The sequence below is a fragment of the Belonocnema kinseyi genome, chromosome 6 (assembly GCF_010883055.1).
Source record: "Belonocnema kinseyi isolate 2016_QV_RU_SX_M_011 chromosome 6, B_treatae_v1, whole genome shotgun sequence".
Classification (NCBI taxonomy): Eukaryota; Metazoa; Arthropoda; class Insecta; order Hymenoptera; family Cynipidae; genus Belonocnema; species Belonocnema kinseyi.
Window position 1 is genome coordinate 88,659,574 of NC_046662.1, and position 16,966 is coordinate 88,676,539.

General features: G+C 30.7%; 1 protein-coding gene across 1 annotated transcript in view; it reads left to right on the plus strand.

Annotated features, from left to right (window-relative positions):
• Positions 1–2,800: 2,800 nt before the first annotated feature.
• LOC117175218 (synaptojanin-1) overlaps positions 2,801–16,966 on the plus strand; it is a 23,807-nt gene continuing 9,641 nt past the window's right edge. Inside the window, exons 1-6 of the mRNA XM_033364873.1 lie at positions 2,801–3,192; positions 6,350–6,707; positions 9,052–9,216; positions 10,480–11,534; positions 16,034–16,605; positions 16,696–16,870. Of these exons, the coding sequence (XP_033220764.1) occupies positions 3,060–3,192; positions 6,350–6,707; positions 9,052–9,216; positions 10,480–11,534; positions 16,034–16,605; positions 16,696–16,870 (2,458 nt within the window). The 5' untranslated portion in view covers positions 2,801–3,059. The remainder of the gene's footprint in view (positions 3,193–6,349; positions 6,708–9,051; positions 9,217–10,479; positions 11,535–16,033; positions 16,606–16,695; positions 16,871–16,966) is intronic.

Consider the following 16,966-nt stretch of genomic DNA (forward strand, 5'->3'; position numbering starts at 1 on the left):
CCTAAATGTCTATCGTTTTTCAGTCATTCATTCAGTTGTCTAACTGCAAAATATATTAATAAATAAATATGAGACTAAAAAAATAGTGGGACTCTGCGGTGGTTGTTCCACTTTTTTTCTATCATACATAATATTTAAAAAAACAGGTTCAACCAGAGTTTCCATAAGGCAGGACAAAATCACGACAGGCCGGCATCCGTTATTTATTTCTTTCATCTCATGTTTATAAATTTATTAAAAAATGTATAACCTCTTTTTTTTATTTTTGAAGAAAAAGTCTTAATTCAAGGATTTTAAACTTGTAAACTAATCAAGAAATTCACTTTTATTTTCGTGTTCCTTGATGTTTTAAGTTCTCAATTCCCTATGTATATTCTTAAAAATAAATTTTTTCGAATGTGGCGTTGAAATATATGAGCGTGGGTATCGCAGACCCATGTGTCGCGTTATCAAGGTCACTTTAAGAGGTGTGCCGTTCTAGGGTTAACAAAACTAAATATTGGGATCGGCAGAAGGGTTTTTTTTAGGCTGCAATTTTTTTTGAATCTTATAAAAAATAAGTTTTATATCTTGATCACTTTTTTCAATAATGGACACAAAATTAGAGAAGGCAGCCTCTTTTAAAGACAGAAATTTATATTTGTATATGTCTGCTTTTAATTGCAAGTATTATGTTTGATCAGATCTTGTAATTTTCCTATTATTAATCCACGATGACAGGTCTAAATAGGCCCCGAAACATGTTGGTTCCCTATAGTAGTATAAAAAAGACGGAGAAATGGAAAAGTGAGAGGTTGGTTTTGGTTTACTTTTTCCTTTTTTTCTCCTTCTTTTTTCATTTGTTATTTTCTGTCTAATGAGCCGAAAAGTGAGACATTCTAATGGCCAGGAGAATTTTTTGTTCATAAATTAAATCTACAAAAACGTTCGCGCATAAAAAAATGTATTTCTCTTATATGATATATTGCATCGTTTACGAAAAAAAATGTTTCGAAAAATCTTCTTTCCATATATAATTTCAAAATTACCAGATTTATGTTTTGCAATATTTAAATAAATTTTCTGCTATCGTAAGAAAGGCAATGCTATGAGCAAAACTCACCAGAATCTATAAAGAAAATTTGAATATCTGATATAGGTAAAAAAAACTATTGAATTTAAAAGACAACATTTTGGAACTTTTGAAAAATAAAGTGTCAAAGATCAAATATCCCTAACTTAGTGGAAAAATCTTTGTTCTTAAATTGGAAATATATTTGAAGGGTGGTGATATAGAACTAGATAACCAATATAATCAAAAATGTTCAGGAAAGCGAAAAAACAATCAGTAAACTTAAAAATTCACCATTTAAAGATAATACAAAATTCTGCTTCAGAGATAACGTGTTGCTCATTAAAGCCAAAACATTCGATAAGAAAAAGTTATCCAAAAATTGGAACAGCCTCGGCTGTGTATTGCGATAAAAATCTAATTTTCAGTTTAAATAAAAAATAACTCCCGAGAAACTGAGTTTTTGAATGAGAGCAAAATAGTTTTTATTACAATTTCACAGGTTTTGAAAATCAACTTTCGGCAGCAATTGAAAATCGAATTTTACAAAAATAAAAACTTGCTCCCGAAATATGAGGAAGCTAAATAAGAATACCAAATGTTTGACACAAACAAAATTATTCTGTTCCGATAAATTCAAAATTTGATGTGGTGGTATCGCACTGAGCTAAAAGATTATTCGGCGAAATAATCGGCGATATAATATTTGTATCACAGTGTGAATTTAATGTTTTAAGATTTTTTTATAATAGATCCATTTTTGGAAAAATGTTGGTTCTCCAGTTCTCTGCCACCTTTCACTTATCGCCTAATTTCCTCTAAAAAACAACATATTTGGTCGATGAGAGATTTTGCGACTTGAAGTATAAACCCAGAATTATTGTTTCAATAGTAGGATCTATTCTTAATCTTAAACTATTTCGTTTAAGAAATGAACTTTTTGAAAAATATAATAATAATATACAGTTTTGTTAAAAGAACAAACAAAATTCAATGCAAATTTTGTCATTAGATTTAATGATGGGGTAAACTTAAAATATTTTAGATTATTTAGTGTAAAATTCTTGATTAAATACCGCATATACATTGAAATATAATTCTTAAGTTTGAAAACATACAAAAAAATACTAGCTAATGTAAAAGCTTTTGGGAACTTAAACTAAAATATTAAAAAATGTATTTAAAAAAAGTAGCACCAAATTAATGCGTTACTTTTTTACACAATAATGCTAACCCCTTATTTTGTTGAAAAAGTAAACATAACGTATATTATAAATTTTAAGTAAGTAACGTTACCGCGCTACTTTTGACTGGCGAAGTGTCTATTATATACCTAGTGTTGATTGATTGTATATGAATCGTAGAAAATAAACTTTCTTAGAAAAATTAGTTAGATCCTTTCGCCTCTGTAAGAAATGTTTTCCTCAATTTACTTGCGCCTCTGTTTTTACTGATTTAAAAAAATACAAGTGAAAAGTTGACGTACTCTGTTCAAAGCAGTAAAAAGAGGGCGCATCGAAATATGCATACGAAATTCCTAACCTTAAAAATTCTAATCTGAATCATCTGAATCTCAATATAAAGTCGCTCCCAATTAACTTAGTTTCAAAACTCATTTCTGAAGTAAACAAAAAATTATTTAAATCTATTCAATGGCCACAAATATTACAAAATTAACCAATTTTGAAATTCAAGTAGACGATAGAGTATAGCGCGTAAATCTTGACGGACGCTCCCGCGTCGAATCGCGGGAGAGGAATCGAAATATCGACGAAACTCGTGTGTCGTGGGGAGCAAGCGAGAAAGAGAGAGAGAAAGAAGAGAAGGAACGTGTCGCCAAAACTTGATCAAGGCAGAGCGAGAAAAACGTTACCAGTGGGAATTAGTGGTCAGTGAAGTGAAAATATTCATCAGGAAAGGGTTATAGTTCGCCGCATGCCGGTCTTGCCGTCGGTTTCGTCGGCTGTCACTCCAACTTCCCCAGTTCATTTCCAAGAGGGGCTTAACAATGGCGATGGGTAAAAGTTTTCGCGTATACGAGAAAATAAAGCAGAAACAAGCAAGCCCACATTCCCTTCTACTGGAACATCGAAATCACAAGGAAACTGTCCTCTTCGAGTCTCAGGCCGTCGCCGTTCTCTGTAAGTATTTGCCAGTTTCAAGTTCAAGGATATACAATACAATCTTACCATTCCGCTCCCACTGGTTCCCACGCCGCATGCAGAGATTTTCCCAGGCTTCTAATTTTTACCTAATGCACGAGATGCAAATATTCCTACTTATACTTGGTACCTATTTCTTATAATATCGTATAGTATCTACAAAAAACATTTTCGCTTCATAAAGTTTTTATTTTGGCTTCTGATACTCGCCACTTATTCTACATTATTATTGACTTGTCACGTTGTCTTTTCGAATTTACGATAATTTTGAGGCTGTTGCTGAACCTACCCTAACGTGAATTGAACTCATAAAATTAAACCAACGTGAAGTTTCAAATTTTTATTTTTCAAGTGTACAGTTTTAAATTCAAATCCCTTATAGCTAAATAATTTCAATATATAACAGGTTACAAGTGAAATACAGGCATACTGGCAATATTATTAACAAAAGTCCATTTTTTGTTGTTTTTTTTTAAATTAAAATGCTTCAAAATTGTATCATTTAATAAAGAAATAAGCCATGCATTTTTTAGAATTAAACAATTTCCTATTTTTCATTTAATCGTTCAAACGTGTGCAATTCGAAATTCAAATCCTTTATATCTGAATAATTCCAAAATAAAACAAGTTGAAGTTGGAATAATGATATGTTAACAAAATCATTTATTTTTGTTTTTAGCATTGACGATTCATAATTGCATACTTCAAAATTTTTAGAATGAAACAATTTCCGATTATTCTTTTAAATCGTTCAAAAGTTTGAAATTTTAAATTCAAATTTTTTAGAGTTAAATAATTCCAAAATATAACGGGTTAAAATTTGAATAATGACTTGTTAACAAAATAATTTGTTTTTGTTTTTTAATTCAAATGATTGAAAATTGTATGCTTTAACATTTTTTAAATTAAGCAATTTCCATTTTTTCATTTAAATTAATCAAAAGTGTGCAGTTTTAAATTCAACTCATTTATGGCTAAATAATTTCAAAATATAACAGGTTAAAATTGGAATAATAACCTGTTGACAAAATTCAATTTTTTTTGTTTCTAATTTTAATAATTCGTAATTGTGTAATTTACATTAAAAGAAACCCTTATAATACTTGACCAACGATAAATTGAGATCTCTAAAAATCGTAGTTTAAAATTTAGACATTAGAGACTCTTGTTTATGTACATAATTCAGAATTAAGCAATTTCCAATTAAAAGCCCAAATAACTGAAAACAATTTTAAACCGAAAATGTATTAAGTTTAAGAATTAATCATTATTTTCAATTTGAATTGCTCAAGCTGGTATAATTTTAGTTTGAAATGTGTAGCAGTAAAAGTGCTTTTTTATAATCTTCAATTTGGTTGAATTCTGCTTTGGAATTTGTTTAATTTTGAATCTTTGGCGTTTGGAAATTAGGATACCTTAAGTTGTAACTGAATTTTTATCGAAAATATTTAGTTATATTTTGCTAAAAGTGTTAAGTTTTCAGGAAAAATAAATAAAAACGATTTAAAAATTGAATGAGGTAAGTTATTTATCATGTAAATAAATTCGGTTGAAAAATTTAATATTTAAATTATCAAAATTATGTGCATGCTGACTGAAAATAGCTGTAACATTCAAAAAATTTGATATTTGGGATTTAAACGTTTAATAATCTTGTAATTTCAAATTAAAATTTTTCAGAAGTGTACAGTTTTTAATTCAAATCCTTTATAGCTAAATAATTTAAAAATAGAACAGGTTGAAATTGGAATAATGACATGTTAAACAAATTCCATAATTTTTTGTTTCTAATCTAAATATGTAATTTTAAAACGAAAATTCGGCATTTTCACTTCATCGTCAGCTAACTTCACTTCGTTGAATACTGAGATGGAAAACAATGTACCAAATGCATGAGACAAAACTTTATTTCTGTGTTATCTTCGTAATGAAAAATAATGACTATAATTTTATGATCCCATTAAATAGTTATTAACAAACAAAAACTATTTTTCAAATACACTTATATAGCCAAAATTAGTTTTGACGAGGATATTAGCAAAATAGGGCAAAAATGAACTGAATCCCATGCATTTGGTCCATTGTTTTCTCATCAGCAATCAACAAAATGAAGTTAGCTGGTGATTGAAGTGAATATACCTAATACTTGACAAAATAAACTCAGAACACTCAAAATCGCACTTTTAGATATAAGCATTAGATTTTCTTCTTTACATAATTTATGTAAAGAAGAAAATCTAATGCTTATATCTAAAACTAGAATTAACTAACTTCCAATTAAAAGCCTTAATAATTGATAAAAAAAATAATTTAAAACGGTTAAAGAATAATTTTAATGAAACTTTATAAGTTAGAGAATTTAAAATTAACGCAGTATTTAAAACTTAGGAATAAATCATAATTTTTAGTTTTTAATTCGTAGTAGTAACAGTATTTTTTGCGAGCCTCGAAATAAATGTTCTAATTTGGATGGCTTCTTCTTCGCAATTGTATCATTTTGAATGTTTGACGTTTGGATAATATTTAGATACTTCAAGTTGTAAGCGAATTTTTAACGGAAATGTACAGTTTTATTTTGAACAAATTTCAAGTTTTTGGAAAACCATATTAAAGCAATTTAGAATTTGAAACCATTACAGCTAACTGTTAAATATTCTATGAAAACTTTCAAGTTTTTAAGTGTTAAAATTGTGTTTTGAAATCTACAAACTGCAAAGTTTTAAGTCGATAAATGTTTATTCTAAAATAAAAAAAAAGTCTAATATGCTTGTAATCGTTAGAATCATCAAATTAACCTTTTATTTATTTTTCAATATCGAAATTAATGCTATAAAATGTGGATAAAATCGATTTGTTCGTCAAATTTCTAATAAAGTTAAGTTCTTCGCCTAGGTATAGTTTTAGGATGTTGCTTCACGTTAGCGTAGGTTTAGCCAGTCTGAATTTTAATCAAATAGAATTTGAAATTAAATTTGCAACTTGATTATTTTTGGAAATAGGTGAAATAATCGTTTAGATTAAATGATTTCTTGTTGAACAGACCTGTTAAAATACAATAAAAAGAACATTTTTGAAACTCAATTCAAAATATTTGATTGCATTAAGTTAATTGTGAATATTTGTCCCCTTTTCACAGCTGCATACGAGACTGAAACTCTGAAGCCAAATTACACAAAACTATTGGATGCTTATGGCTGTTTGGGTGTTCTTCAATTAAACGCGGGGGACAATACATTACTTTACCTTGTCCTTGTCACAGGATGTTTCTCCGTCGGAAAAATAGGAGAATCAGAAGTATTTAGAATCACCCAAACCAATTTTGTGCCCCTGTTTTACGTGCAATCAAACGAAGACAGGGTTTCTGAAGTTAGAAAAGTGTTAAATTCTGGTACATTTTATTTCTCTTGGTCCTTGGGACAACAGGATGTCTTTGATATCGCCCTCAGTGCTCAAAGACGATACAAGTCATCGATTACCGACAACAGATTCTTCTGGTTAGTATTTATTTCAATTTTTATTCATGGGCATTTTAATAAAAATATGAAAATTGGAAGCCAAACTAAAAATAAGGTGGCCACAGATCAGGCAAAATCAGGAAGTTCGAAATTAACTTACCACAAATTCACTTTTTAAGGATAAAGTTACTTATACTCAATTTTAAAAAGAAAACATCACTTTAGACACTTTTCATTCAATAAATTAACGCACCGGTTACCCAATATTGAATTAAGGTCTATACTTATTTCTGAATTTACTTGAATTCTTGTTAATTTTGAATATATATATCAATAATTTAAAGAGATTCCAAAGGGTTTTTATCTTATTTTTCAAAATCCCAAGGAATTTTCAAGACTTTAAAAAAGTTTTAAGGGATTTGCAATATTTGAGGGTATTTTTAAAGATTCCAAGGAATTTAAAGTAGATTTCAATAATTGGAAGTAATTTCAAAGGATTTAAACAATACTAATCTATTTTAAAAGCTTCAAGAGATTTAAAAAAATACCAAGGATTTTAATGATATTAGGGAATTAAAAAAATGTGATTTTAAAGAATTTCCTATAATTTTGCAAGATATGGAACGATTTTATAAGCTTTCGGAGAATTTCAATGATTTTAAGGAACATTAAAAGCTCTCAAGATATTTTAATAAATCATCAGATTTCATGTAATTTCACAGAATTTTAAAGTATTTTAGATAATTTCAAATAGTAGATTCACTAGAATTGAGATATTACGTAGGAGTTGATTAGTTTTTGAGTATTTAAAGGTATTTCCAAAATTTTTAAAGAATTTGAAAGATTATAGGATATTTAAAAATAATTTAAGGAATTTTCAATTGATTTCAATAATTTTCAGGAATTTTAACGAATTTGAAAGATTTTAGAGTATTCTTAAAAATTCATAGGATTTTTCAAGAGATCTAAACAATGTTAATGGTTTTGAAATTATTTAAAAGGATTCTGAATATCTTAGGGTATTTTTAATAGATTTTGATCATTTGAAGTGATTCCAAAGGATTAACGAAATTCTAAAGTATTTTAGAAAATTCCTTGGAATTCTTAAGAGTTCTAAAAATTTCAAGGGATTTGGAAAGATTTTTAAGGGTTTGAAAAATCGCGTTTTTAATAGATTTCAATCATTTGAAGTGATTCCAAAGGATTTGGCAGATTTTAGCATATTCTTGTAAATATCAAGCAATTTTCAAGAACTTTAAATAGTTTCAAAGGATTCAAATAGTTTACGGTATTTTTTAATCTTCCAAGGATTTAAAAAGACTTAAAAATATCAAGGGATCTCAAATAATTTTAAAGGTTTAGAAATATTGTAGGGTATTTTTAAAGATTCCCAGGAATTTTCAATTGTTTTCAGTAATTTAGTAATATTTTAAAGGATTTAAAATATTTCAGGGTACATTGAAGGATTTCAGAGCACTTTCAAGGGCTTAAAAAAATGTCAAGCGATCTACAAGGATTTTAATGGTTTTATGGGATTTAGAAAACTTTTCATGCAGTTGTAATTAATTTTCTAGAATTTCTGAAGATATTGAACGATTTTACAGTACTCTCAATGTGTTTTCATAAAATTTCCAGGATTTTAAGAAATATAGTAAGATTTTATAGAATTACACGGGATTTTATGATATTTTAATGTATTTCAAAGAATTTATTCACAAGAGTGAGGGATTTTGTAGGGTTACAAAAATTTGAAGAGATTTTCATATATTCTTTGCAATTAATTAGAATTAATTTATAATTCGCCTGAATACCTCAAAATTCAAATAATTCTACCTAATTCAATAGATTTTTTTGCATCTTTTTAAGTTTTTGTTTAATTGATCTAGAGTTCATTTAAACTCAGCTTTAGATTCTTAAAAATTTAATCAAATTCTTTTGAATCCCCTTGAATTGTTTTCAATTGACTTAAATTTATTATTATGCACCTTGAACTTTTGTGAATTTCATCGAATTCTGGTCATTTTCCTTAAATGTCTCTACATCCACTCCAATTTGACTGTAATCAATATAATTTTTTGGATTTTTAGCAATTCATTTCAATTCAAATGTATTGCAGTTTTATGAATTCACTTTTCTCAAGTAAATTATAATATGACAGCTCTGTGAATAATAAATTAAATATGTATAAACTAAAATTTGTTGGATTCTATTCATAAAATATTTTATATTAAAAATGTTCCACGATTAGAATTTTGGTCTTCAAATATTAATGGTCAGGGAAAAAGAAAAATTAAATAGGGAAAAGTTAGGGAATTTTTAAAATTAATTTTTCTGGCTACCCTGAAAAAAGAAGGGGAATTAAATTATTCTAATTTTTATTTAGGAACCGAATGTTGCATATCCACTTGTTGAGATTTGGAGTGAACACAAGTCAGTGGTTGTTAAAAGCCATGTGTGGAAGCGTGGAAATCAGAACCGTATACGTCGGTCACAGACAAGCTCGTGCTGTCGTCATATCGAGATTAAGCTGTGAAAGAGCTGGCACCAGGTAATATCTTTATGTCCTGACTATCAAGCGATAAGCCTCCTTTATTTAAAATTTAAAACTTTCCTGCAAAGAGAATAATATCAACCTCTGTTCATTGTTACAAATCTTGATCTTTCATCGTTGATAATTTCTTGTAAACAAAGAAACTGAAATTTCTTTCTGCTTAATTCACTAATCACAGTCATCTATTCATTTCTTTATCTAATTTGAAATTTGTCATGCACCTTGAAAATTAGTTCACCATTTTCACCTATAGAGAAATTTTTCAATTGATAAAGTAAAATTTTATTTACAATTTGATTTTTTAGAACCTTCTGAGACCGTATCAATTTTAGTTCAGTTCGCGGTTCATGCTAATATCACAGAATGAGTCGCTGACGAATTATGTTATTTTTAAATAAAATGGGGACGACACGAATTTTGACTATTAATTAAAAAAAAACTTTTGTTCAAAGTTATGAAGAATTAAATTTTATAAGGCAGATGACACATAATATCAATAAAAGTTGCCTATCTTCAAATTGTAATGAAATTTAAACTAATACAGAAATTATATTTTTCCATCTTGAATTTTATAGAACTTTTCGTTGTCATTTTAAATCTGGCGGAGAATTCTAAAAAAAACTTCAAAAATAACGAAATAATGAAGATTTTCTGAAAATGTTGGAATACAATTTATTTTAAAATGTTAGCAGTTTTATATTTTGAATTTGTATTTTAGGCTTCTAAAATCAGTCTCTTGACACTTTTTTTAACACGAAAAATTCCACATTTTTACTAAAATGTCAACAAAACCGGTTAAATAGTATTTTTTCAAAATAATAATTTCCATTTTGTTGTAAAAAAAAAGTTTACCCACATTTTTTCTATGAAAATCTATTTTGAATAATTCTCAAAATTGTGCAAATAAGCTGGATGCTAGATAAAGAAAAGTATCTACTGATTTTTTTTTAGATATTTTCAAGGGGATTAATTTTTTCACTGTTGTTACCTATGTCGTTTTTGCAAAAAACGTGAATTTTCGTGATTTGAAGAAAATAGATGAATATAGAAAAAAGTTAGAATCAATAACAAAAAGTCGAACACCTGTTCAGTTAAAGTACTCATAACTTGTGCAAACGGAACTTTCCCTGGATTTAGGAAGAAAACTAAAAGTTATAATTTTTATATAAAATAAAATAAATAATAAAAATAAATAAAAATAATAAATTAAACTTTCTTTCGTCATTTACTATAATGACTGTTAATTAATCATATCTTCAGATTCAACGTCCGAGGAACCAACGACGAAGGTCACGTGGCCAATTTTGTAGAAACTGAGCAGGCAATATACCTGGACAACGAAGTAGCCTCCTACGTTCAAACTAGAGGTTCAGTTCCTCTATTCTGGGAGCAACCAGGAATCCAAGTTGGCTCCCACAAAGTAAAAATTTCCCGAGGATTTGAAGCTTCTGCACCAGCATTCGATCGACATCTCACAATGATCAAGAGCAGATACGGTCAACAAGCAATCGTGAACCTCCTCGGTTCGAGCCTCATCGGAAGCAAAGAGGGCGAAGCGATGCTTAGTCAGTTGTTCCAAAGTCACCACGGTATGTCGCAACACAAGGACGTTCCTCACATCCTCTTCGATTACCACCAGGAATGCAGAGGCGGCAACACGAAAAACCTCTCGAAACTCAAAGCCAAGATAGAAAAGTACCTCGACTCTTTTTCTCTCTTCTACGCGGTTGGGAATAGTCGAATTTCTGAACAAAAGGGCACGCTTCGTACCAATTGTCTTGACTGCCTCGATAGAACCAACTGTGTCCAGACATTCATTGCTTTAGAGATTCTCTCGAAACAACTCAGTTTACTAAAGCTTTTCGAGAAGCAGCAAATGGTCTCGCGATTTGAGGAAGTCTTCCGACAAATGTGGATTAATAATGGAAACGAAGTGAGTAAAATTTACGCTGGAACGGGAGCTATTCAAGGAAGCTCGAAATTAATGGATGGAGCTCGATCTGCCGCGAGAACGATTCAGAATAATCTGCTTGATTCGAGTAAACAAGAGGCGATTGATATTCTTTTGTTAGGATCGACACTTAGCACCGAACTGTCTGACAGAGCGAGGCTTCTTCTGCCCTCTAATATGCTTCATGCGCCGCCGAGTGTATTGAGGGAAATGTGTAAGAGGTATAATGAGTACGTGGACACGATGAGGCTCAGGGTCTGCGTTGGGACTTACAACGTGAATGGAGGGAAGCATTTTCGAAGCGTCGTTTATAAGGATTTGTCCCTCACTGATTGGCTTCTAGATGCTCCTCTGAATTCTTCGTGTAAGTTCGTATATTTAATACTAAACACTGAATCTTAACCTTCCGTTTACAGACTTCTTTTTTCCATCTTGCGTTTACAGACAGGTTTCCTTTAGTCTTATTCAGTTTTTGAACTGTTTCTGGCTTTCAAAAAATCGAGTACAATTCAGGGTTATTTTTTGAAGTGTCCGCTACAGGATCCAATTGTTGTTAGTTTCAATCGTTAAAAAACAATTAAATAAAAATTGAAATTCGGGCAAAATATTGAAAAAACTTGATACTTGTTAAAAAATTAATAATTGTGCAATAAATCAATTTTGTAAAAAATCGTTGCAAGGTCTTCAAGCTTAGACTATGAAATTCGAAAAATATAGGCCTATTAGCGGCAGCTTGAAGAAGTTGAATTATTTGAAGAGCCGAAAAATGAGAATGCTCGTATAAATACCAGAAAATACTAAATAAAACAAAACAATTAATGTTCACTAACTTGTGAAAAGACAAACGCGGTTTACGGAGAGGGTCTTTTATGTCACTGTACGTACTTTCACCGCGCACCGCTCAAAAATTAATTGACAAACTGCAGCGCCAATCACAGGAGCTGACCCTATTACTACCTAGAGTTTTTAGAAAGCGGAACCGAACTTCCATATTTTTCCAAAGATGAAACATTTCGATTTGAAAAATCCATGGTGTTTTAAAGTTCCCTGACTGTGAACGGTGGATTAAGTCCTAATTATTATTATCAAGTATTAATCATATTTATTATTATGATTAATTCTTAATAATAATAATAAAATAATAAAAAATAATAATAATCCTCGAAATCATTAATTCACTTTACCCACATTCAAGCTCCTTTGTTTTATCTTGCTTTTCGCGTGTTTTTTGTCTGACGACTTTTTCTTTCATTTAAATGCGACAGTTTATTAGGGGCCGTACTTAAATTGCGTAAAAGATGATAGGCCCTCTTTAAGACTCCCCTTCCCCCTGTAACAACCCGTGATAAAATATTTCTTCATTCCACTCCTCTTACTGTACGTAATTTTTAGTTGCCAAACATTTTTTGTTAGTTATTGCTAGTAGAATTAGGCAGGGTGTCCGTGGACCTCATTTTCAACATTCCCTGCTTTTTCCTTGATTAATTTTTCATCTTCTATGCTCATTAATATTCGAATACCATTATTTTAATCTTGTAATACATTTAAGTTTGACTTTCATTTTTAAAAATTTCTACTGAAACACATAAATTTGTAAGTCAAAAAGACAAATTTTCAAAAAAATAGGCAAATTTACTGTTTAAAAAAAATGAAAAAGACTAATCTTTAACGAGAAAGGATGACTTTTGAACACAATTGTTAAATTCTCTAACAAATAGTTGCATTTTTATCCAAAAAAGATTCCAGTTGACTTTTTAAGATCGAAATGTGTATTTTTCAAGGAAGAATAAGTTTTTACGAAAAAATTGAACTTTCAACACAAAAAGCCGAATTTTATAAACCAAAAAGGATGAATTTTAAATTAAATAATTAAATTCTCTACCAAATAGTTGAATTTTTATCCAAGAACGATAAAATTTGTACCAAAACAGATTCATTTTTCAACACCAAAATATAAATTTTAAACAAAAAGTAAATTTTCTAGGAAATAAAGCATTTTTCAATAGGCACGCTACAAAAGTAGACCGATAGTGACAGCAAACGACGCAATTTTTTTTCCCGCTCTTTTGACATTTCTCTTCAGTAAGGTTCAACAACGAGTCGAAATTATTAAAATTTACTACCGAAATTCGGAGTCAGTGGCCTCAACTTTAAGAGCGCTACGTTCAATTTATGGTCGTCATAATCGGTCTGCCAGATCAACAATTGAGCGTCTAGTAGAAAAATTTGAATCCACGGGTACAGTGCAAAATGTTCCCGTGCCAGTGAGACAAAGAAGTGTCCGTAGTGTCGAGAATATTGCTGCCGCTAGCGCATCAATCGAGGAAGACCCAAATCAGTCTCTCACACGTTCTCAAGCGTTGGGCTTATCTGTGACGTCATTGTGGCGATGAGGCTCATTTCTGGCTGAATGGCTTCGTCAATAAGCAAAATATCCGTTATTGGTCAGGCAGCAATCCACACATACTCCATGAGTCAACATTACATCCCGAAAAAATTACGGTTTGGTGTGGTTTATGGGACGGCGGCGTCATTGGGCCGTACTTCTTCCGTGATGATCAATACCGGCACGTTACTGTGAATGGAAATCGCTACCGCTCAATGATAACCAAATATTTTTGGCCCGAATTGGATGATATGGACTTGGACAATATGTGGTTTCAACAGGACGGCGCCACAAGCCACACAGCGAATGTCACAATCGATTCATTGAAAACCAAGTTTGGTGAGCGTGTTATCTCACGAAATGGCCCAGTCAATTGGCCGCCTTGGTCGTGCGATTTGACGCTGTTAAAATATTTCCTGTGGGGCTACGTCAAGTCTATGGTCTATGCCAACAAGCCAGCGACGATTGATGAACTTCGTACGAATATCGAACGTGAAATTGCAGCAGTATCGGCCGAATTATGCTTGAAAACCGTCGAAAATTGGGTTCAGCGTCTGGACTTCTGCTAGCGTGCCCGTGGTGGCCATGCAAAAGAAATCGAGTTCCGTACATAGTGGCATCGAATGTACTTTCACATGAATAAAGAATTTCATTTAAATCCAAAACCGTTTTCGTTTTATTTAAAAAAACTTTTGTAGCGCTCTTATTGAAAAACCCATTAGTTGGATATTCAACATAGCAGTTGAGTTTTCAAACGAACAGTTGCATTTTTATCCAAGAAAGATGCAGCATTTCTACTAAAAAAGATAAACTTTTAAATCAAAAAGATACATTTTCAGAAAAAATAGTTTTCGCCCAACAAAGATTTCAGTTGGTTTATCAGGAATAAAATATGAATTTCAAACAAAACGTTAAGTTTCTACGAAAAGAGATGAATTTTTAACACAAAAGGACGAATTTTTAATAAAGCAGTGGAATTGCAAATAAGAAGATAATCTTCAGACGAACATATTTGCGAATTTGCAATAATCACGTACATTAGTGAAGGACCCCCTCTCCCTTCCGAAGCAAATCATAACAAAACATACGTCCAAGTTGAACGGTAAAAATGAAAATGAATTTTTTTCAAAAGAAATGTTATTTTTTTCATAAAAAAAAAACAGTTCAATCAATTTGATGGCCAGTTGATAGTACATAATAAGATTTTTTATTATTTTTTTAAATTTCTATAATTTCAATTTAAAATTATAGTTTTGATGCACAAGTTTACAATGGTTTGACTTTTGAAGCCTTGATACTAAAGTTTAGCTTCAAAAGCTTAAAGCCGAAAATATTTTATTTGAAGTTTCTTCATTTTTGAATGTTCAATCAGGATCGTTACACATTTCTGAATGTAGAATTTTGTTATGTTAGCGTTGTTGAACAGATAAAAATAATAAAAAAACGTACAGTTCTTAATTCCTTTTTATAATTATTACATTTTTACGGGAGTTAAATTTGAACTTGTTTAGTTTTGGAGGTTGTAAATTTTGCAATGTTGTAGGGTGCTACTTTAGAATTGTTTATTTTCAAATGTTTTATTTTTAAAAAGTGTCTGACAGTCGTCTCATTTTGTCATCTGTTCCATCTATTTTGGAAATTTTTCACCTTTTCCACCTGTTTTGGAAATGTTTTACCTCTTACTTTTTTTTCAAATGAAGAAGTAAAATTTTATTAACAAGTTTAATTTTGAAAATATTGAGCGGCAAATTATTCAAAAACCCTAGCAGTTTTCTGATCTCATTTTGTACTTTAGGATTCTAAGAATAAGTTTTGTAAAAAATTCTTTGTAAAAAATTTAGTGAATAAGTGAAATAGAGAAAAGCGTCAACAGTTTTTTCTTAAGTCTCATAATTTTGTCAAAACGAGCGGAACTTCCAAAAATCGGAACTTCTGCCGGATTTAGAAAGGAAACTAAAAGTTCTAATTTTTGGTTTACCAATCCTATAAAATACGTGTCGCATCGTTTCTTTTGAAATGATTCAATGGCCATTTTTCGTATTTAATAATTCTAATGTGGCTTGTTCAATAAAGAAAAATATGTTAATAAGCATTGATTTGCATTTTTATTTAACGTATACAACTTTTTTTATTATATTTTTATTTTTAGGAATTAACTTAGAATATATGGGCATTATTTCTAAACTATCCCGATTTTAAAGTTGATTAGACTCGATCGGCTAAAAACTTGGGCAAAGTATATTCCTATTGGAATTGGATGGTAATTTATGAAGAAAAAATTAAGAGTATTAAGAGTCATAAATCTTTGAAAAAGATGGTATCTGCACAAAACTTACAGAATGCTTGTTTTAAGGACTGAATAATATCTCCATTTCTTAATCTAAAAAGTATTCAGAGGAAATAAGGACTTGTAAGTTTTAATTTAACAAAATTGATTGTAGATTTATATTGAATAATTTTTTTATTTCTTTCTGCAGTTCTCGTGGACACAGAATACGACAACGTTCCAGCGGATATATACGTTATAGGTTTCGAGGAAATTGTAGATCTGAACGCAAGTAATATTATGGCGGCTAGTACAGAAAATGCGAAAGCCTGGGCCGAGGAGTTGCAAAAGGTCTTATCGCGAGACACCGAATACGTTCTGATAACTTATCAACAGCTGGTGGGAGTCTGCCTTTATCTTTTTATAAGACCAAAGCACGCTCCATTTTTGAGGGACGTAGCAGTTGATAGTGTAAAAACAGGCTTGGGTGGAGCAACTGGAAATAAAGGTGCTGCAGCCATAAGATGCGTTCTGTATTCTACCTCCTTCTGCTTTGTGTGCGCTCACTTTGCTGCTGGTCAGTCTCAGGTCAGCGAACGAAACGCAGATTATGCAGAAATCACTAGGAAAATTGCCTTCCCGATGGGAAGGACCCTCAATACTCACGATTACGTTTTCTGGTGTGGGGATTTTAACTATCGAGTGGATATGGACAAAGATGAAATGAAGGAGATGATCAAGAGGAACGAGTTTGATCAGATTCTTAAAAATGATCAACTCAGGGTAAAGGATTCTTATTTTGGATGTATTAGATTGGCTGCTTGTAGTTTAAAGAAATATTGTTTTCTATTCTTGTCTTTTTTCTTGTGGCAGGTACAACAAGATGTGGGAAACGTCTTCAAGAACTTCTTGGAAGGTCCAATTACCTTCGCACCTACCTACAAGTACGATTTATTCTCTGACGATTACGACACCAGTGAAAAGTGTCGTCAACCTGCCTGGACCGATAGAGTATTATGGAAACGACGTAAACAAGTACCTGATTTAGGTACAAATTTAACATTTTTTAAACGTTTTTATATTAATTTGTGAGACTTTTAATATTGAATGGCACAATTTCTATTAATATACTATTATATTATAA